Source organism: Charadrius vociferus, unplaced genomic scaffold (genome assembly GCF_000708025.1).
Source record: "Charadrius vociferus isolate BGI_N301 unplaced genomic scaffold, ASM70802v2 scaffold345, whole genome shotgun sequence".
NCBI classification, from domain to species: Eukaryota; Metazoa; Chordata; class Aves; order Charadriiformes; family Charadriidae; genus Charadrius; species Charadrius vociferus.
Window position 1 is genome coordinate 287533 of NW_009648340.1, and position 24112 is coordinate 311644.

Below are 24112 nucleotides of genomic sequence, written 5' to 3' on the forward strand. Positions count from 1 at the left end.
TATGTCCTTTGTGCTGCTGTTCTTGAAATATCCAGTGAGGCAGAGGTTTACTATTATTCTCACTTTATAGATAAGAAATCAGATGCTGGCTTAAGTGATTAGGTAAGGTCACACAAGAAAACTAAGTGGACCTTTTCTGATTACTAAAACACGTCCTTAAATTAGTGGACCATCCATTCCATATGTTAATTTTCACTTTAAAATGTACAGAATAAAAAAGGAGAATACACTCCACCACCTCTCTGGGCAGCCTGTGCCAGTGCTCCACTACCCTCAAAGTAAAAAAGTTCCTTCTCATGTTAAGATGGAACTTCCTATATTCAAGTTTGTGCCCGTTCCTTCTTGTCCTATCACTGGGCACCACTGAAAAAAGACTGTTCCCATCCACCTCACACTCTCCTTTTAAGTATTTATAAGCATTAATAAGATCCCACCTGAGTCTTCTTTTCTCTAGACTAAAGAGGCCCAAGTCCCTCAGTCCTTCCTCATAAGAGAGATGTTCCAATCCCCCAATCATCTTCATAGCCATTTGCTGGACCATCTCCAGCAGATCCCTGTCTTTCTTGAACTGGGGAGCCCAGAACTGGACGCAGTACTCCAGATGTGGCCTCACCAGAGCAGAGTAGAGGGGGACAATGACCCCCCTCGACCTGCTGGCCACAATCTTCTTGATGCACCCCAGGATGCCATTTGCCTTCTTGGCTGCCAGGGCACATTGCTGGCTCATGGTCATCCTGTTGTCCCAGGTCCCTTTCCATAGAGCTGCTCTCCAGGAGGTCAGCCCCCAACCTGTACTGATGCATGGGGTTATTCCTCCCCAGATGCAGTACCCTACACTTGCCCTTGTTGAACTTCATAAGGTTTCTTTCTGCCCAACTCTCCAGCCTGTCCAGGTCACTCTGTGAGGCGGCACAGCCTTCTGGCGTGTCAGCCACTCCTCCCAGTTTTGTGTCATCAGCAAACTTGCTGATGGTACACTCTATCCCTTCATCCAGGTCATTGATGAATATATTGAACAGGACTGACTATATTTGACTAAATAAGCTGCTATTTATACAGCTGCTATTTGTACAGATGCTATATGTACAGATGTTCTTACTAATGGTTCAACATTTATAAATGATCCTGTTTATATTGCTCTTGATTCAAAGTATTGTAGAAATCCTAGCGTGTGACTTTCCTGCTGTATTTACTACAGTAAATTGCCACCTAAAAGTTTCAGAACCACAGAAGAAACAATTATAAAGAGTCTGATTAACTTCTCCATACAATACTCTTCTCACTTCTAACCAGATACTGGAAAATGTAAAGACAAAAGCAAACCAATCAATAGCCTTTTCTTTTAATTTGAAATAGAAAGGAAATAGGAACAGTTGTTTCACAGGTACAAAGCTTAAAAATAAAATTAAATGAATGGTGAAGAATTAAGCTTCTTGCAATAACAGATGAAGTTGCGAGAGCAGAATAAAGGTAAAATAGAAATCTACGGGTTTATTAATATCTCTGCCTCTCTACAGTTCCAGTGGCAGCCAATTAGAACTTAGCCAAGTAACCACTTGCCTTATTTACTATTGAATGACTTAGCAGAAATTAAACAAAAGCCTGTAAATATTATAGAGGCAATGTGACCTTGCAAAGTAGCGAGCTAAGTACTCCTCTGCTTCCCAAATCACCATGCCTCCAGCTGGTGTGCCAGGTACTGTAGTGCACTTTTACTCCTTCCACCACTACTTAAAAAAAAAATAATCATCCCCCTCTTCTTTGTTATGCTTTTGTGCTGGCTTGCTGGGGTAGGAATGTGCATGCAGAGTTATAAATTATTGAGGGAAAACAAAGCCAAGAAACAGATTCTGCAGGTATCTTTCAAAGCAATTTCAAGGTTTCATCTCTCAGAGAGTGAGTTTTCTAGCCTGGGCTCAGCAAGTTGCACCTCCTGCACTTACAGTTCTTCCCCATTTGTAATAAACTGCATAGTTTTGGTGGAACCCAGCTGCACCAGGAAGTCGAGTTCAAGCACTACAAAACAACATGCAAGCATTAAAAAAAAAAAAAAAAAAAAAGGTATTACAGCATGCAATACCTTTTCTTTATATTTTTGGCATCCATTTCAGTGATGTTACCATTCTACATACTTTTCAAAGAAGAAAGGGATTACATCCCTAAAGCTGCAGGAAATTTTAACTGATGCTTTTCCTCCTAGTTTCACTATACTATACAGTTACTCACTAGATTAAGGAAGACACCATTTAATACCTACATGTTAGTGCAGTTAGGAAATTTTTTATTCAGATTAAAATCATGCTAGTGCCTCTATAATATTCGAGGTCCTTAAAAGAATAACCCTTTGCTGTAATGCTATAGTTCTTTTCTACTAAGATTTAGCAAAATACCTTAAACCACAAGATAGAAAACATACAAATAACATTAGACAAATAGCTTACACAAGCAAGCTCGTACGCTAAAGGCAATATTAAACATTCTTTTGAAAGCTTCCAGCACTTTTTAAAAGTGAAGAAAATTTGTATCTACAAATGAAATCTAGTTGTGACAGAACTAAAATTTGCAAAGTTTTTGTGCACAGGCATAGCTGGAGAAGAAGGGGAGGGTTGTGGGAGGGCAGTAATTCATTCAGTAGGGTCTTCATTATGAGGAAGCCTGCTGGCTCAGTCACAGCTGCCATGGTATCAATAGTCTTTTTGGGATCTTGTATTTTTCCTACTTTCATGATGTTGCTTTCCCTCATTAAGATTCAAATCCAATTGTTTATGTTGCCGCTCACTGTTACTCTTCTTTCATGCTGATTATTTCCATTGAATCTCATGTAAAATGTACAGAAGTTTAGAGAAAAATGCAAGCACTGACTGTTAGTGAAGCAGAAAAAGCAAAACAGTTGTTTGTTCCTAAAACATAGCCATAAGGATTGCATATCTCTCTCCAGTCCCCCAATTTTATTATTAGTTGCAGCTAGTGCCATAATAATTGATGAATTGAGCCTAGCAATTAGACAGACCACTTCTTCACTACTGCAAAACATGTTTTTCTGTACACACAAAGGTGTAAAATAAATTCTCATTCCTCAAAAATCAGTTTGCTTAATAATTTGATATTTACAAAATAGATCTTTTACATGAACTCTATTTTTGTAACTCTGATAATACTTCCACACTTTAAATTAATGACAGAAGGCCCACTCCCTTCATTGCCACACATCTGAGGGTTATCACATGACAAATTCTCTTTGTCCCTTCTAGCACACTCTCAATTCATGTATTAGGTCCTGCAGTTGCCTTTTCCCTATGAAAAACGAAATAAATTTCCAGTATGCTTGAAAACAACTCCCCTTTCCCTCATCCCTCAGTTTCAGTTTGTCTGCAGTAGCACTTCAAAGGCTTCTTGCAAGTTCGAGATAATGCTTTTACTGTTTTTTTTTTTCACTGAGTGCTCATAGTTCTGTTCATAGTTCTTAAGTCCCCAAACAATGATCATTATTATGCTCTTAGCTCAGCTCTGATCTTCTGTTTCAGTAAGAAGATAAACTTTCCAGAGGTTAGACAGCCAGTGCATGGCTGGTACAGGAAAGGTGTGAGCTCTGTGAAAATCATCTCCCTAAATGGCATTTAGCATGAATAAATGGGGGATACCTGGTGCTTGTCAAAACGTTTTTCTAAAATATTCTTAGCATTCCTTTCTCTACTTAATTTATATTGACAATCATTAGCCACCTAAATTAACACACACAAACTTTACATTGCTAATCAAGTCCAAATGCAGAAAAAGCAAGTGTTAACAACAGACAGTAATTATCACCTCTCTCTCTCACTGTTTACATCATGTAAACGATCCCTAAACCAAGCCTTTTAGGAGCAATGTATCCGCAGACGTATGTGCAAAAACATTTTACATATGCTGCTGAGTAAGGGTCAATATGCCTACACATAGAAGACAATCCAGTATTGCAATACTAGTAATTGTTTTGGGTTTTTTTTCATAGTAAGGGAAATAATTTTAAACACTGTTTAAATAGACCATTTACATATTTTCATGTCACCACAACACCAGATTCATGTGCAGCCTATTGAAGATGCAAGGGATACTTTTCCCCACAGTTTTTCATTTATTTGTACGTAAAGAAGAGCATAGTAGAGAGCTAGGACTCTTTAGCCTGGAGAAGAGAAGGCTGAGGGGAAACCTTACTATTGCTTACAAATATCTAAAGAGGGGGTTGAAGGAGGATGGAACCAGACTCCCCTCGGTGGTTCCCAGTGACAGGATGAGGGGCAACGGGCACAAGTTGGAACATAGGAAGTTCCGTTCCGATACACGGAAATACTTCTTTACAGTTAGGGTGACAGAGCACTGGCACAGGCTGCCCAGAGAGGTTGTGGAGTCCCCTTCTTTGGAGATTTTCAAGACCCACCTGGATGCAGTCCTGAGTAATGTGCTCTGGGCAATCCTGCTTTAGCAGGGGAGTTGGACTAGATGATCTCTAGAGGTCCCTTCCAACTCTGAAAATTCTGTGATTCTGTGATTCTGTGAAGAGTTGTGAACTACAACTCAAGGAAATTGTAAACCTAGTAATTTTGTACTGCATTTCAGGTGGGGTAGTGCATACCATTTCAGGATCAAAATTTCTCATTCCTGGGTACTTCTGTGTAAATCTAAGGGCTATGCCTCCTGCTACATTTCAAAGGCCTTGCTCCAGGTCTGCTAAGACAACACAGCTGGTTGCAGAAAGAAGTATTCATTAGAGAAGTATTAATCTGGAGATCTTTGACAAACTGGGAAAAAAACAGAAAGTCCAAGTTCCTGTGCTTTTCTTGAACTTGCAAGAGAACAATGTCGCATCCTCAAAATGTACATTATAATAAATTCTCTTCAGAGAAACAAATGTTATATTACATATTCTAATTCGATGCTAAATAGTATATGTAACAACAAAGTATAATTTAATGCAAATCATGAATAGTTACCTGAGTAACGGATCTTGAATCCTTTCTTGCTGGTTGCATGATCAGTTGACCAGCGAAGATAGAGCTGATTCATTTTGCTTGTAAAGTTCAGTTGTCCAGTATGATTTCCACTTAAAGCAACCAGTAAAGGGCTTTGCCCAGAAGATCCTTCAGAGATGAATAAAGAAACTATTGAAGTTTCAAAGAACTACCAGTTTAAGTAATCCTTCCATATTTTAACTCAGCTGTGAATGTGAATATACAAGGGAAGAATGGGAAGTAATGCGACACGTCATTGACAGTGAAATAATTAACAGATCTCTTTAAACTATCCATCCACTTTTAGGTTTTCACTAGAGGGCACAATAAAAAATATTGCTACAAACAAACTGAAATATGAAAAAATGAGTGTTTTTGCCAAGAACACTGAAAAAATAGTGGATTTTTTAAAAAATCATTTATATTTGCGACAGTTACCTTGAATGAGATTATGTTTGTGCTCCTTGTCCTTTTATATTTAGTATTTATCTTAACTCTTTTCCAACTAGTGAGTGGTAGTAATTTATATATTCTTTGACATTGTACAGCTTGTATAATTTTAAACACCACCGTATTACATAGTGAACACATTAGCTAAAAAATGCTCTGTCCCTTATAAGACCATCACAATTTCACTGTGGAATACACTTATGTGCAAGTGCTACGAATTTACAATACATACTTTACTAGGACTCAGTTCTGTTAAAGGACAGTGTGTTTATTACAGTATCATTTTAGTGTAAAAAAAAATAATAATATACTCTTATGGCAAATACAGGATGTTGAAAAAACACGTTATGGCTCTAGACTGGTATCTTCAGCACAATGAAACCCTAGAAGCAGGAATAATGATTTGGGGGCTAACTATATACTAAAATAACATATATGCCAGAGAAACAAAAAAAATAATCTATACATCAAACCAATCTACAACTGAAAGCTTTCTAAAACAAACGGCTTCTTCTTACTCCATATTAAGGTTACATTTTCTCCAGCTGAGCTCCTCTCTTTCATCTCCCCACTACACCTTTTGCTCCACATTTTTCAAGTTTAGGAAAGCCATGTTCAACCAACATTATCTTGGCCACAGCATCTATTTCAAATAAAGAGGCCGCTTCATTCATTTTTGCTGACTTTGAGCAGCTGCAGCTTGATCAGCTCTTCTTATGTTGCATGAAAACACAAAAATAAAACTGAATCAAAGGACACCTAAAAATTGAATACAATTGTTGTCAGCCTTCTCCCTCTCCAGTCCAATAAAAAATAAGTATATTTTCTGATCAGGACATTTCAGGTACCAAAGAAGCCACAGCAAACCATAAGGATTAAGATTAGGAACTGCAGCTCAATCATCATAATGACAATACTACAACTAAATAAGTATTACTAAATAAATTCTAAATAATAAATACATAATACAAAATAAGAACAAATAAGCTTAGCTTTAGGCACAGGTTGCCCAGCACGTCCTCATCAAAATGCTTTGTGGCTTGTTTTGTTTTCATATTAGAGATTTAGTGCATGATAACTGATGGGGAATGCTAAGGTCAACTATTTTTGCTTAAAATAATGATTTAGAACATGAAAATTCATTTAGTTTCTCTGTGCTTCACCCTGGGTGTTGTAAAATCTGTTTAATACACTTTACCCGTTACAGTTTAGAATGTATATGTTCTTTAGAAATTCTCAAAAAAAGGGAACTACTACATACAGAGAGATGAGCGTCTTCCCTTATTAGTGATCATGAATTAGTTTGCAGCACCACATGCCACACTGCATTTTTTAGCTACTGGAAGATCAGAGGAGTGATTCGATGTATTTTAGTTCGCTTTGTTTTTCCTGAAGTTGAGTTTCAGTTTCTGTACCTTACCTAGCAGGCAGCTTTTCAGATAACAGTCAGGAAAGTCAGCAGCATGACTTAGGTGCTCTTGAGTCTGGTTTTTTTTATTATTATTCCAGAGTTTGTCTATATAAGGGAATAAACTCTCAACTTCTGGTGTGCTGAACTGTCATCTGATGCTTTCCTAAAAGTCGACGTTTCCATCTATTTTCAATGACAGAATTTTGTTGGTTTATTTCAGGGAGAAAAAAAATAATAGCAGAATATTTTGCTGTATTAAATGAATGCTGTTCAGGGTAAGTAGCCTGAATACAATCTTTTAAAGTTCAAAAACCTTTAATAATTATATTCATGGTACATTTATGGCTTCTCTGGTTTAGAATACAGATGTCATTTCCTAAGGGTCTGACTGGTAAGTGGGACCGGCTAATGGGCTTATTGTTCCCAGCTGACCAGGGTGGTCTCATTGACTGGTCGCTTATACTGATCATCATCCAGCCGCTGAAGCACAATAATTTATAACATAGTCATTTAGGTGTAGTCACTGTTTTGGTTTGCATTCTGAAGCTTCTTTATAACAGAATCAGAGACCTGTGCCTTAGCAAATACTATTTCTCTAAAAGTTGTCTTGACAATCTTTATATAGTTTCTGCATAAGGTTGGGTGGCATATAGTGGTGTAGATAGATCAGTGCAGTTCTGTTTTGGACCACACAAGGTTCCAGGATATGACATATATTTATTGCAAAATGCAGTAATACAGGGAAATACCCTAAGCTGTCTCTGAACGAGCTAGTCTGAGTTATATACATCACTGCAAACAGTACAGCCACGTCAGCATTGCCTTCTGCCCCAACAAACTCATCATGCTGAGATGTAGAACTAATTAGCCTAGCAAAGCACATTCCTAATGTAGCCACAGGGACACAAAAAAGTATCTCTGCAAGGCACTGCAATGTGCCATATTTAAATATCAACTTGTTAAGAGCTAGCTCAAGAATCTCTACATGGCCCAGTATTGAGAGGTTATAAATATGCCATTATCTTTCTCATTTAAGTTTGCTGGTAGGAGGTAGAAAAAATGACTTCAGTAGAGCTGCGTTAGAGATGAATTTGTAAGAATGTGATTTCATGTCATGAAATGACAATGCTTAAAAATGTAGTAACTATGATAATTCTTCTCTCAGATCTATTATTGATAATCTTGTTTCATTAAATTTAAATGTATAAGAAAGAAAACACAAATCTTCATTAGCAACATTAACCAGTTTCAACAGAATTTTTCAAAAGAAAACAAACAAAGTGATCAGACCACTAGAAAAGTTCCAGGCACACTAAATACTGTTTTGATATTAAATACAAAATAGAGCGGAGGACAAGACAGTCTAAATGGATTTTTTCAGACTATTTTCTTCACTAACCTGAGAAGGACCAACACACACATTATAAAGAAAAAAAATATGCTAATGAACAGACTTTTTTTTTAAAGAATGGAAATATTGTGGTTCTTTTCAGAATGCTGCTATCAAAAATTGAAAATATTTTAATAATTTTAGACATTAAAATCTACTGCTCAAGAAAAATACTTAAAAATACCTCAAAACATATGACCTTCTAATATTGTTCATGTTATGAAACTCCCATACTGAATTTTAATCAGTTCTATCATAGTTATCATATATTCTTGGTTAATGAGTAAAGATATAATGGTCTCCAAATGAATAAAAATATACTAAAGAACAATCAGGGACTAGTTATTCTCATCAATCAATGAGAACAGAACAAGTGATAATAAGATCAGAATTCAGCGGGAAGTAAGAATAGCCTGTTAATTAAATAGGGCCCTTTGAGAGGTTGCTGCTATGAGTAACACTCTAGAATTTGCGTTTTTGTCATTTCTCTCCTCTTTGTCCCAAAACAGATGGTCACATTCTTTAACAGGAGTATGTTCAAACACAGTACAGCACTGGTTCTGCTATGCTGTGGAGAAGGTAAACTGAATATTTAGCCTCAAATAATTTTATTAAATTGGACAAATGGAATTATACCCCCAAAATATTTCCTCCCCAGAAATGATCCACTACAAAACAGTACGGTAAGTTCTTCTTTCAGACACGTCCATACATTTCCCAGGAAACAGAAAACTGTATGACTTTCATAGGAATACTGCAGCTGCTACTGCTTCTCCTCTAACAATACCTAAGAAAATTTAAAAGCTTCTTTGTCTTGAATATATCTATAAAAACTTTCATTTGCTAACAGATTTAGACTCAAGGCAAAAGTAATAGAAATACTGGACTATTGTTTCCGTTTCAGATGTATCAATGCATTATGAAACCAACAATTGGAAATCAAGGCCCATTTGATCCGACATATTTTCTTTTGTGGTTAGAATTTAAATCTCTCTTACCATCAAATACCTCCAACTCATCAAACTGCTTTTCACTTTGAAACATTTCTACAAAGATGGAGATGTTATATCCTGGATCAACCTTTATAGTCCAAGAACAGGTCTGAGAGTTGGGATAGGTGCCTGGGTAACCTGGACTAAGGATCACTCCTGATGATTCTGTACGGACTTCATTTGCTGGACATTGTGCTAAAAAGGACACAACAACAACAACAACAAGAATAGCAATGAAATAAAATGTTTCCATTCCATGAAAAAAAAAAAAACCCAAAACCCAAAAACCAAACAGTATTTTTTTTCAGAGATATGTATGCTTTACATTAAGTTTCCAAATGAAAACTTGTTAAAATCATACTCTAGATGGAAGGAACAATAAGGTTCCCATTAGCACAAAAAGAAACAGGGCCACCTCTATAAAACTTGCATTTATGAAAGAGAATACTAATTACAGTAAAACATTAATCCAGAAATATGTCACAGTCCAAAGGGTTTACAGTCAAGGGATTCACCCATGCTGGTGTGATCGTTCACATAAGTGAGGTAAAAGTCCCTGTAAAACGTTTTATTTGGAAAACTAATAGCTGTCTTCAATTTGAGTTCTTAAGAAAACACCCACCTTTAAGAACGAAGTCTGTTACATAAACATGAAAACTATTGGAGCTTCTAGGTACACTATATCATTTGAAAATATACTTTTTGCACAGACAAAGGGTTTATTTGGATACAGAATACTCCAAGTCATCCAAGACCTTCTCAACATCTGTTTTCCCTGTTATTTAAACTCTGAACTCCTAACACTTTACAGTGTCACCTGGTATTCACACGTGTTTATCATCTCTGCATATAACAAGGAGTCTACTATACTAAAATGCTGTAAATTTTATATCCTAAACACTGTTTTGATTAAGAAATTCTTTTGTTGGTCACTGTTCTTCTTTAACATTTTGCCTCTCATGGAAGACTGATTTTTTCATGTCTGTTTGCTGTTGAAGTCTGATACATTTTGTCCACAGTTTCATAATATATGTGCATTTTAACAATGTTTTTTGCGTAAGATTCACAAATATATCTCGACAGAAATGCACTCCTGGAAACTGACTGGCACAGTACCCAAGTCCTTGCATAAATTAAAGGTTATAGGAAAGGTGAAAAACATAACAAGACGAAAAATTATCAGGGGGAAAAAATCTGTTACAGGGGAAAAAACACACATAACTATCAAAAGCAAACAGTAAAAACTGGACAGTTTCCCTTAGTTGGCCTTTTACAAACTTGGAGGTGAAATTTAGGTTCAGTTGTAACCAAGAAGAATTTTGCTGTAAACTTCTGGAAAACAGTGTCAGGACTTTAGTTGTCCTCTGAGAGAAATCAGTCAGACTGGTAGAGAAAGAAATCATATTTTATAAAAGATGACCAGTCTTTACCTTCTGTTCCATACACTGGGAACATTTCTGAACCCTCCGCCAGAAGCAACAATGCAAATAAAATAGGAATTTTATCAATTAATTCACATATAAATTATCCGTCACTTTCTAACATGGTGCATTGACTTTTACCTTTGAGAAGATGGTTTATTCCTGTCCTTTCTCTAATAAATACAGTTTTCCAGACTTGTTTGTGGAAGTAAGAGAAAATGTACATGCCTGAGCTGGACGATACAATGTTCCACTCACCATCCCAGATTCTTTAGAATATTTTAAATAGTGATAAATAAGTGAGAAAGATATGAGTTTCAAACTTAACTTACAAACTCATTTTCTGAGGACTACCAATTTCTTTCTGGCACCAAAGTTTAGGAAAAAAAAACAAACCCAAAAATCAAAACACATCTTTCCTGACTCTAAAAACTTCCCTAGATCTGACTTATAGGTTGATCCTTCAGCATGACTTCTCTTCAGCAGAGATTTTTTTATACTATAACATTTTTTATACTATAGCATTAATCATAAATCACTTATCTAAAAGCCACTCTGATTATTTAGGGATATAAGGAGGGGATATAAAGCATGAAAAAGTAAAAACTACTTATTACTCATAACCTTTTCTTCTTCAGTCTGCTATGATAGACTGGAGAACATATAGCATAATCATGCCAGCAAATGCAGGAAGAAATATTAGATTTTTTAAACCCTCACTTCCTTTCCTCCCCCTCATCACGTTTAGCTAAAAAATTTCAGTCAGAGAGAAAAATGTCAGCCTGTGAAAAGGAGAGATGTAATGTGCAAGTGAGAATATACCATCAAACAGGGAAAACAAGGTGTGGGCTGTGGGGAAAAAATGTCAAGCAAACAATTTTTCCTTGACATATGTCGCTTTCTGCTAACACTTGACAGCACTGGCTGTAGCAGACAGTGTCTTTAAGAGGTAAAACTCTTTTTCGTAGAAGACTTCCTAAGAGAAGGAAAGCCTACGGGGTAGTAAGAATCCTTTTGACAGTTTTAATTCAGGGATTGTCTCTTGAGATAGAAACGCCTGTAGCCAAATTACACCCAGAAATTTCACACAAGCTTCTGTGTAAGAATACAGCATTGCACATATTTAATGACAATAGCTTCTCTTTCTCATTATCTTAAAATGAAACACACCGTTACTTTGACTTCCTATATTCTCCAGAATAAGAGAAGAACAACTTGAGAAAATACAGTCAACAAGTGCTCTGACACCTGAATCTGCCACAAGTACAAGTAAATCAGCAAAATATCATAGAAAAAAAAATGGGCAGAAGAAACATATTGTCAGATAAATAATAACTATTTTTGCTTAGTTAAATACATGAGACTCACGTGTGCTCATCAGTTTTGAAGAGTAGCTGACATGACACAGTTCCACAACTTGCTTTACCCTGAAGTATCCTTTGCTTATGCTATAAGACTATTTTTAAGAAAATAAGATGTCCTTTACCGATCAAATATCGACTTCATTGGAATATTTGTTATAGTTTACTAAAGCAAGTTGTGGATTAAGAGTTGGTCTTCAAAGTAGTAAATTACAAGTATCCTGGAGAAATGAGTAATGCTGTCAGACTTCTCACAGCAAGAGAGACACAGTGATTCTTTTCAACACCGGAAAGATATTACTTCTCTGGATAAACTATGCTTTAAGAAATGGCTACGATCAGCTAAAATGACAAAAAAAGTAGTTGCAAAGAACAGGACATTTGGAAGGAAGATATGGGACTGTAGCAAGTACCACTGGAGTGCTTTTTAGTAAACATGCCATATGTAAAATCTAACAGCAGAGATGGTAAGGTTACAACTGCCTTTTGTGTTTTTTTTTCTCAGCATCATAGGGAGTTACAGAAGTAGCCATTGGTTAAATTAGTCATGAAACAAACTATTTACTGGTCATTCAGATTTGGGGCCTGCAAACAAAATCTGGATGTTACACAGATACAGTCCAGACAAAACTAAAGCCAGGTGATCCCATAAAATACAAAGTGTGATGGTACATTCTTCCAGAAAAAAGTTTACAGTTGGCTTAATCTAAAAGGTTATTGTCACAGCCTTTTATATGGGTGCTCTTTCAGCTAAGTTCCCACAGGTATCATTTCCAAAGAGATGCACTACAAATATCTTTTAAAGAACAGGCTGCATGCATTTGTGTTTACTTACTGCAGTATATGAAGTTTTTGGAATCTGGGATGCAGAATTTTCAAGTAAGAACAAGATTCAAAATTATGGTTTGAGAAACTTGAGATCAGTTTACAGTGATCCACGGCAGTGTTGAGATATTCTTAATGAACTCAAAAAACTCACTGCAAGCATATGAAAGAAATGGAGCCAGGGAAGGCAATACAGTGAAAAAAATAAAGGAAAATCACCAGTTCAGAGAAGTGAAGATTGCTAGTTTCCTTTGGGAAGAAGAAATGTCATAGAATAGAAAGACAGACAATCAAACTCAAGAAAGCATAGACACCTTGACTGTGAGCATCTCAGAAACCCCTGAAAATGCTCCAAACAAGAACTGGCCATTGTAAGAATGGTCTGCAAAAAGAAAAAGAGAGAGGACTAAGAAATAGCAGTGAGGAAAAAAAATACAAAAAACCCCACAGAAATTTCTTTATCTGCCTTTTTCTTTCACCTGGTTTGCTCTTAGATCATCTATTTTTTCTTGTAAAAGACATCAGAGACAAAAAGAGAAGCAGAAAAAAATCAAGGAGATAACTTGTTTGCTAGGTTTGAAAAAAGAACAAAAAAATCATTTTTTCACAAGCAGGAAAAAGTTATCAATAACAAAGAAAAATTGCTGCTAGCTTTCTCATTCCCTGCAGCTGATTCTTAAGAAGGGACCTGAAAATAATTTATTTACCACAGGGGAAAATGTGCCTTTTGCAGATGTTTCCTCATGCCCTTCTCTCATAATTGAGGAAAGGTATGATGTTGCCTTGTAATTAAGAATATTTCTTTGGTAGGTTAATATTAAAAATCAACAGCTTAAAGGTCAGACAATTTCCTTGAACAAATCTTCACATGTATGCAACATAAGAAACAGATCAATGCAGGATTGCTGTAGGAATTCTTTCCTCTATATGTTCTATTGTATCCACTTAGTGGACTTCAAAACTTTACAAACAGAATGATTTCCAAAAGGAAGAAGCACTGTTTATGTGAAAAAAAATGCACCTCTGATGCAAAACAGCGCAAATAGTAATGCAAAGGGTGAAAGTCAATATGGAATATTTTTCTGTGGTACTGAGACAAAAATAGCATCCTGTAAGGCATCCCTCAGCATATACTTAAGGCAGAAAATTCAAGTGAAAATGAAACTTTTATGTCTTTCTGGGCTGTAAATAGCTTAGTACCTCTCCTGTGCTAGAGCAGAAGTGGCCAAATCTCCTTAAAGAGCTAGTTATAGCTCTAACTCTTGTTAGGGCCGAGATTCACTTCCTATGGCTAAGAGTCATTGGACAAGAGGTCCTTTCAAACCTCAGCCATTCACAGGAGACGTATCACAGGGACTTACAAGAGGACCAGTTCTGGAGTAGTTCAGGGACATGGGAAGGCAGAGCATATTGATCCTTTGCAGTTTAGGAGGCTGGCTGCACCGTGGTGGTATGTGGCAAATTGGCAATGTTCATCTCACCAGCCTTTGCTGGCTCTCTTTCTCCACCATAACGAATTACGCACCAACTTCCCCCCAGAGTAGCTTAGCTGCTGATTACATGACTTAATCTCTAGGACGGAAGCTGGACTCAAACATTTTACAAGAAAAACTGAGATACTGAGACAGTGAGACTGCTTCACCTTCCTCTATTAAAAAAAAAAAAAAAAAAAAAGGCACATCCATTTTCCAATACCACCAAAACCTAATATTTATAAATTGAATAAAAATAAACTCCACAGTGTTATTTTCTTGGTGTTATCCACACAACTGGTGAAACAAAAAGCTGCAATTTGGACCCTTTAGTTCCATAATATTAGCTATATTACCTTTAGCATGGTATTTCAAAACAGAATACTCACAGAATCACAGAATCACAGAATTTTCAGAGTTGGAAGGGACCTCTAGAGATCATCTAGTCCAACTCCCCTGCTAAAGCAGGATTGCCCAGAGCACATTACTCAGGACTGCATCCAGGCACAATGACCCGTCTTTTCTTTTTCACTGAGGAAGTTTTGATTTGGGTTGTGGTCTGACTAGGCCTCAGCGAGTCCTCCAACCTGGGAGGATTACCATCCTCACTGTTGTTCCGTTCCTCCTGCAGGACAGTGTATCTGTTGTGCAGTGGTACTTGGGAAGGTGTGAGAGTTGATGGGGAGGGATGCCTGCGGCAACTGCTGCGTCGGGCAGGAACATGTTGCCATTGCCCCCTGTCCTCCAATCCGCCCTGTTCAGCTGATTGGGGAGAGGAGTGGGAGCTCTCCACAGCAGGGGGTTTGTCTGCCTGCTGGGTTTCCGTCATGGGAGACAGGGTGCGACTCCAGGCATCTATCTCCCTGGCATCTATCTCTCTCCATCTATCTCTCTCCATCTCTCTCCATCTATCTCTCTCCATCTCTCTCCATCTATCTCTCTCCATCTCTCTCCATCTATCGGCATCTATCTCTCTCCATCTATCTCTCTCCATCTCTCTCCATCTATCTCTCTCCAGGCATCTATCTCTCTCCCATCTATCTCCTCTCTGCCCATGAACCAGATAAGGTACTCCTAAATACAAAGTCACAGAAATTGCTTCAGTTGAGGCACACATATTCCACTGTTAATACTGTTCCTTTTATTTGTCAATAAATTAACACACTAACATATATTCTTCAGTACTATATTTGATAACCTTCTGAACTCTCTTCTGTCACCTACATTACAAGGTAATTCGACTCCCTACACACTTAAAATTTTAGGAATGGATGTGAAGTTTACCAATCCAGAAAATCTGAGCTGCAAAACACAGAATTAGATACTTAAGCCCCAGAAAATATTTAATTATTATTTATTTATAAGTATATCCCATGAATTTTAAAAGTAGCTATTGTAAAATTGTTTGGAGTGATAACAGGAATAAATATTAAAAAAAAAAGCTTTAGGCATATTGGAGGATATAAACAATCTATTTTATATTCATTTTTAATCATATTGTTGCACATGTAGATTGAGTACTGTTATTTGTTTGTTTGCATAAATTCATACATACAGGCAATGCTTACAGAAAAACAACAGCAAAACCAGCAAAAACAAAGATCTTTATGTTACACAGTCACATGTAATTGAGTGTGGCGGGGCAGTGTCACGAGAAAAATAATTCTGCAGGACAGCATAACACTCTCTTCATACCCTAGTTTTGAGAAACAGATCACCTAACCTGGCTTTTGGAGGAAAATGATTTGGTTGTTTTGAGGAAGGCCTGACTAAGCTTTTTACTCTATTAACTCTAACAGCATAACATTAACTCTAATGTTACCTCTGATGTCTCCACCTTTGTTTTCTCTTTTTATTCATAAATATCATCACCACACTACGACAGTATTATCACACCACCTCTCTAATTTACGTGCTTTGAGGAGCCAGATGAGAGATCTCTAGTTTACACTGGATGTCAATTAGCTGTTTTACTAGTACGTCAGTTTTTGTGACCAACGCATCTCTTGCTGCTGCAATGCTTTTCATGCTTTAATTTACATCCCTATGTTTCCCTAATAGAAATTAAAAAAGGAAAGAAATTTGTAGCAAGAAGATATAAGGATAGGATGAGAGTAGACACTCCCAGTGTGTAAACACAAATCACAAATAGTCAACTATTGGTAAACATAAATTCATGCACAATGAGACCATGTTCTGTAGGGTGCATGGGGTTCTGCACATTAGAAAATACCTGGCAAGTTATCATGGTACTAAGCATTATGAGAATGTCCTCAGACCACACAGGTAGGGCAAGGGAGCTGCAAGAAAAGTATGGTGTGGTGCAATTACAGGTGCTCTGCAGGACAGTCATTCAGAACAACATAGAAGTGGTAACTGAGACTGATTTTTCTTGCCTGTCAGATATGTCATCAGACTTGTATATAGTATCCTAGGAACATAAATATATATTTGTTGCCTACTACAACACAGTGGCACAGCTCAGGAGAATTAGAAGTTTTCTGGCATCTTTAAAAAATATGAAGCTGATCCAAATAAGGACAATTTAAACAATTATAAACTACAAGTAAAACAGAAATACAAGAAGGCAGTCCAAAAATTAGTTTGAAATACAATATGCAAATTACATAGCAAGTAGCCATTTTTTACAAGTCTGTCTGGATAAGATAGTATTGTATAAATGCAACTATATACTGCATCACCTCAAAAGAAATAGAGTAGAATCAGAAAAGTTATTGAGAAGGATGACAGGAATGATTAAAGGTATGATATATCTTCTGGTCTACAGAATCAGACCATAAATATGGTGAATAGAGAACAATTCGTTATTGTTTCTTCCCCCATAAGAACTAGAGGGCATGAAGTGAAAACAGCATGTGCCAAGTTTAAAGCAAATAAATGGGGAAACATCTTCACATATTACATAAATAAATTGCGCAATTTCTTGCACAAAACTTTTGGATTTAAAGCATTCACATTGTTCAAAATGGCGCTGAATAAATCCATTGAAGAAATAGCCCTACAAATTTCAAAATACAAAGAACATTGCTAGTTTAAGAGTGGATTAGCTATATAGGTTGGAGGCCTTAATTAACTGCATGCTCGCAACGAACTTATGTTCTTCACTAGAAAATCATTATTGGCCAGTGCCAGAGATGAAACATTTGGTCTGGTATATGGAATTTTCAATCTGATCCAGAAATTTAAATTTGCCATATATTATTTTAGAACACATTTTTCATGTGACTCTGTCATACAATGTCACCATATTTGTGAAAGCAGAGAGAATAATTTATTTTATTTTGAAAGCTTCATTTAAATGCATATTTTTGAATTTTAAAAATTAAATTTTTAAAACTCCTCAGGAGTGAAAAGAAATCTTTGGTTTGATATGAAACAATGTTAGATAATTTAAATTAATTTTAGAAATCAGTGTTTCATTAATAGTGTACTTAAATAGTTAAAGCCACTTGTCTTTTGATTCTAAAGAATTAAATGTCTGTGCAAAAATTTTAGGGACCAATGTAAAAATGTGTATACTTCTTAAATACTGAAGAAATAAATGGAAACTTTTCTTTTAAACATTAATGAAAATACAAGGCCCAAAAATTTGATGCTTAATGTATAGGCAGATAAGAAGGATGCATGCTAATGATATGCAGACCATGCAAGCATATATTTACCTTCACAAAATGGAGAGGACCCTTCAAACTGCAACTGTGCATTCAGTTTGCAGGTTAATATATCTTGTCCAACAAGGGTGAAACCAGGATGGCACTTGTACTTCACAAAATCTCCTGAAAAAGTTGTTGACAAAAATGTCAAACCCCCAAAAAACCTCAAGCAGAAATATCCCAAAATGTCAGGTGGAAGATGAAATATATTAATAGTTTAGTTTAGTTTAGTTAGAATTCAAGTGAAAACATAAGAAAGAAAAGGAGATAATATTTTTTCACCTATTTCAAAGTCATCATCTTCTGTAAACAAATCTGCATGTGGAACTGTGGGTGGAGGCTGGCACTTCTTCAACTGATAAGCTGCAAATTTAAGTGAAAAAAGATTAAATACTGTTGTGCGAAGAATTATTTTACAGAAAATTCATTTCCTATTCACACTTCCCAAATTACCAAAGCTGTACTGAACCTTATGGTCTCTCAGTTACAACATTTTCCAAGTTAAATGTCATGACATTACATACTATCTAAAAAAAATTTTTCATCAGTATAGATAGCATACTACACTGCTTAGATAGTTATAGATCCATTGTAGGACTAGAAGAGTTGTCAAGTTTATGAGGAGATTTTTGAAGCTACAAGGCTTCTGTTTCATGCGGCTGCCTTTGCATCATGTGATAGGGCTAGTGGTTACAAATCACAGATTACTTAGATTTCCTGGAAAATCTTTAATTACCTGTCACATACCTGGCATGTCATATTCATTCTTAATTTAAGCATAATTGGAGTTAATCTTTCTCAGGATACAAGTATATGTATTTACATTAAGAAGAAATAGCAATAACAAAATACCTCTAATTATAATTATTATTTTATAAGTTAAACCCCCAAAACCGAAACACAGTGCCTTTAAAAAAAAAAAAAAAAAAAAAAGTCTTCTCTTCAAATCTGTTTCAATAAATTGTGAGCAATATCACAAGGAAGTTTACCAGTACAATGACTGACATGTTTCTAAAATGGAGTAGAATACCTACAACAGCTGAAGAAGCCATTCTGGATAAAAAATCCAAAACAGAGATTTAAGATTGTTATCTGAGTGCATATACTATAGAAAAACTCTTCTCTTCGTGGAACTAGATCACAGTCAAGAATACAAATTCTCCTGGTAACTTGATAGTCTGATCCACTTGATGTCTTTGAGAAGTTAAAGAAACACAAAATATTGAGCATCAGCCCTTATCTTCCACATAAGCTTCTATAAACAATCACTGTAAAAAAAATTGTGTAAGGATAAAAAACAACCATGCGAGTTTTTCCTCCATGGAGAGTTTCAGGTTTTTTCATCGATAGAGAGCTTCCAAGGACAGGGAGGGAAAGCATATGTGTTTTCCTGTGTAGTTATGTATTTGTATCATGTTTCTGCCTGTTAATTACATGCACACACACATAATTATTATATATACCTAATAGCACCATTTTTTCTGGAGAACACCTGAGAAAATAAAGCTTTGTAACCTGCTTAGACACTTGTAACAGCAAGTATCTAAGCAATAGACACTAAGCAGGTTTCCAGCAACAACATTTTCCAAGAACTTAAAATTGTACTTATAAGCATATCCAGTAAGGCCCTTGACTTCACCTAAGATATCTATCTCCCAGAGTTTGTGGGCTCAAAACATGGGAATCCCTTCAGTTTAGTCTCCAAGAAGCCCAGTCTGCAGGGTTTTCTCAGCAGTAGCCTATGTCACTGCTTTGAATTAAATTAAAAGCACTGACGCTGTTCACATTGTACATGATTTACACTCATGGAACATTGTGCAAAATATCATTATGCAAAATAAAGAAAGTGCAACAAAAAAGAAACAGATTCATTCTTTTTTTTTTTCCTAGCTAGACTAATGTACTATACACTGTGATAGATTACATATCTTTTTTATCATCTGAAGACATCAACACCAAAATACTGACTTCATGCTTATCTACCTTCTACTTAAGGCTGAAAAATGCTTTCACTGACCAGTCCCTGCAGTCTGCTTCTCAAGCACTATCTTGTTATGTAGGAGCTATATGTTCCCCCCATGATGACTAAAGCCAGATACTTTAGTTTTTGCTTCTCAGATAAAAGCTTTAGATTACGATGCATCACACCCTTCTTTTAGGAGTAAACCACAGACAAGGAAAACATTTCAGACTCTGAGCACTAGTTACTTCTCCATGCAAATAGATACCTTCAGGTAGTCCTTTTCTGTGGCATTTCCTGCTGTCCTTGTGAGTTAATTCACCCTATCTTTTTGAATTACAGCCTAGAAAGCTAACAATCTCCCATTTAATATACATAATTTGGGTGAATTAGAACTAGAATTCACCATTTCACTTCTGAGTTAGATGCCTATTTTGCATCTCCTGTAGCGTTGACTGTAACTTTGAACATTTTGTTTCCACACCATCCCATCAAAATTTCTGACCATGGACCCTAGGATTAGTCAGCGGGTGAAAAATTTTATTACAGAATGCTAAAAGTAAGTTAACTAATAAATAGGCCAAAATAAATCAAAAAGTAAAAGCTCAATATTAGATATCTTAACATTAAAGATAGAACATAGCTTATTCAAAGATACAAATGAACGTTCTTCAATTTTTAATGCATGATTTTAAAAACTAATTTGTACTGTTATTTAAAAAAAAGCAGCAAACCCATGGATTTCTTTAAGAGCATCCAGTACCTCATGAAGTTAAGAACTGTTTTTAAAATCATTAATTAATTGTGGTAATTAGATGTTAATGATATAAAGCAAACTGACCATGAAAATTGAGGACAAAGAATCCTCCCGTTGAAAAATCACTGTGAAATTTGAGGAGGACTTGATTGGTGGAACTGTAAGCTGTTTCCAGAGCTGTGTTCCCACTGAAAACTCCCAGCTGAGGCGAATTATGGTCAGGACCATCCCTGTGATTGGAAACAAAAAAAATCAGCCAAATAAGTACAGTACTTAACATCTAAATTAACAGACTCTCTTCTCCGGAGAGCAGGTTAAATTTTTGTAAAAAATATTTTTCCTAATGATTCAAAATGAGTTTATTTTCTTTTTATATCTAGCAAGACAGAATACTCTTTCTAACTTCAAAGTTTAATATTTTTTGAGATACCAGGAGTACTTTACAAGAGCTTTTATATTTCCATGCGCAAGAAATGTATTGGCTGACCGAAATTTTCGCAGTCTGTTCCTGCCAAAAATTCTCACATACACATCAGCTGGGAAAAAAAAACAAACAACAAACTAACTAGAAAACTCTTGTAATCTTATCATACTTCTCACATTTTTGACCCAGGTCCTACATGTCCTTACTCATGACTAACACAGAGATGTGGAAATTTCAAGTCGCTCTTGACATTTAAATTCATTCAAAAAACTCAAAGATATCTCCTAAGGAGAAAAGAAAAAAAAAAGGGAGGGGGGGGGACAGGGAATGGAAAAAAATGTTTTCTATTTCTGAACAGTAAGATAGACATCCAAAGAGAAAGATATTCCAGTAACATCAGGATGCATTCATTTTCAGTGTCATCATGTAGAACATTCAGGCCTGAACAGCAGAATAACTAAACAACCCCCCCTGCTTTTATGACTGAAGAATTTTTTGAACTCTGTAACGTTTATTTCTGGTCTTTTTGTATATTACATGTAATGATTCTAAACTGAATAAAAAGGCTTTTTTGATATGTATTTTAGAAGTCTGGTTATTATCTAGAAGCTCTCTGAAAGCTCTTAGCTTTTGACTTTTCATTGTCTTTAAATCAAAGGGATATTTGTTCACCTCAGTTTTATTGTTGAAAAGCCAAGAAATTTTGTCTGTCTCACACCTATCAAGATAATCTGTTCATAAAAAGAAAAAGTCCACCATATGGACAAATTCTAGTTCAAGTTTTAAAAGAATGCATGCCATGTATATAAATTGTACATACAACCTGTATTTTTAAAAAGGTAGTTTAAATTAAATCTTTTTCTCTTGTACAGTTTTTCAGGATTATTCAGACTTCCAATTTCTACTGCGGTATTAGTGACAAGAAAAAATAAATTATAGGTGACATGGCATAAAAATGTATTTTCTTCTTCCTGCTGCCTTTAAAACAAGAGTGAAAGTAATAAATATTGAATAGGAACTCAACAATTTACTTAGGTTTTCATTTTAAAAGTCTGATTCTCAGGGCAAAAAGGCAAAAACCCCAAACTTTGATATTAAGATTTGACTTTTCATACAGAAGTGAATGGCATATACATGAATGACTTAAACAAAATTACACTAAACAGACTCCTCACAGCAAATTCAGGAGCTGATACTTCAGAAAATAACTCTAAAGAAAGCATGCTTGTGATTAACGGGCAATTGGGAACTGAGAGAAATAAGCTGTAAAGCAGTTATTGAAAAACATAAGAATTCAGGAATTCAGCACATACTTAAGCAAAAAGAGAAGTCACTGATACAAGTTGATCTTTACCAGGGAAGGCTTTTAAGTTAACATGCCAGAGAGGACAACCTATTTAGACTTGGATTTCTAGGTAATGCAAATACCCAAGGTAGCCAAATGGCAGTTCATAAACAATTATGCATCTCTATAAACTGACTGGATTTTTCCTGTATTATATGAACTTTAGTATTGTTGTCTGGAAAAAAACACACCCCAGACAGCAATAGGTAAAGAAATAGTGGATTAGCTGGGAGATGGGAGCAGCTGACTCACACAAGAGTAAGTTACATCCTGTATTCTGTGCAAACTGTCCATTTGCTGAACTACCTGTAGCATATACGAGAGGCAAGTCATTTTACGTATTGTGTGGGGTAAGGACCAGGGTTAGCCATAGATGAGAAAGTAAGTAACTACATCATCATCTATGCCTGCTCTTCAGTGCAGTAAATTCTTCTTCAAGAATTTAGACAGCCCTGAGACCTCTTCCCCCAGCTGAGGATACAAAGTTGAAATGGGTTTGGGGGGAAGAAATACAAGATCAGAGAAGGGGAACATGCCATATGAAGCTTAAAGACATAGAGGCACAAGGGCTGAAATATTGACTTGAGAAATAGGGAGTATGTCTATCAGCCATATTAAAATATTAAGAAAATTTAAGAAAATCTTAACTAATGCCTAAATTAGTCAATGCTTAACGATGTCAAAAAGAATCATATCATTCACCATAATGCGGATTATTACATCATTTTGACTGCACATGGCCTCCCTTAGAAAACAGAGAGCTCAAAGAAGATCTGATTGACAACCGATTTTGAGTTTCAAAGTACTTTTGGAACAATATACTTGAGTTCATACAGTGATACATGACAATATTTCATATAATCATAGAACTTTTTTTATGCTCTTCTTCAGCACATATGACAACCTAAAGAGCAATACTAAGCAAAAGCTGTAGCTTGGGATAGTGAAATCTGATAAATCAATCAGAAAAAAATCACTTTTGTTTTGAAAAATTGCATACCAAACTGCAATGTAGTCATTCACGGGTTCAGTTTGGAGTAAAGTAAAGTTGATATAAATCCCATGGCCTGGAGGTACAATAATTAACCAAGTACAGTCCTTGGAATTTGGGTATTCATCTGGAAATCCTGGGGAATAAACTGTACCATTCTGAGCAGTTACATTATAGCCACAGGGAGCTGAAAAGAAAACAAATGAAAAATTAGTAGGATAAATATACTATTTCATGTTACAAATGGGATATTGAAGTGCTCCCAAACTCTAAGAGCTCCACAGGACAAGACAATCTAGGTCTTAAAGACATCATTTTTCCTTGGTTGATTTCTCCTCAGAGACAGAAAGTATTGATATTTTAAGAAAGAATTTATCCTGATATCTTTCAGATTTTGTTTTTTAAAATACATCAAAATCTACAAAAGCACACATTCAAAAAGGGGCAGATTTTCCTTGCATTCAAGATTAAGAACCATAAACAAGCAAACAAAGCTTGCATGTTTCCATACGACTGAACCCTAACTGAACTGGAATACAATCCTGAAAAAAAAGAAAAAAGGTTGATTGTTCTTTTGCTACCCCAAATACCATTATGCTTTATTTCTGACATTTTTTTAGCCATGTTTAATGGTAGTTCAATTGCAGTTTG

The 24112-nt window shown here is 35.9% G+C and overlaps 1 protein-coding gene across 1 annotated transcript in view; it reads right to left on the reverse strand.

Annotated features, from left to right (window-relative positions):
- The window catches only part of CSMD1 (CUB and Sushi multiple domains 1), a 1016474-nt gene that overhangs the window by 104409 nt on the left and 887953 nt on the right, over window positions 1–24112 (reverse strand). The window contains exons 46-51 of the mRNA XM_009885090.1: window positions 23471–23648; window positions 20786–20931; window positions 18267–18347; window positions 17994–18107; window positions 9238–9426; window positions 4971–5117 (exon numbers count right to left, since the gene is read on the reverse strand). Coding sequence (XP_009883392.1) covers window positions 4971–5117; window positions 9238–9426; window positions 17994–18107; window positions 18267–18347; window positions 20786–20931; window positions 23471–23648 — 855 coding nt within the window. The remainder of the gene's footprint in view (window positions 1–4970; window positions 5118–9237; window positions 9427–17993; window positions 18108–18266; window positions 18348–20785; window positions 20932–23470; window positions 23649–24112) is intronic.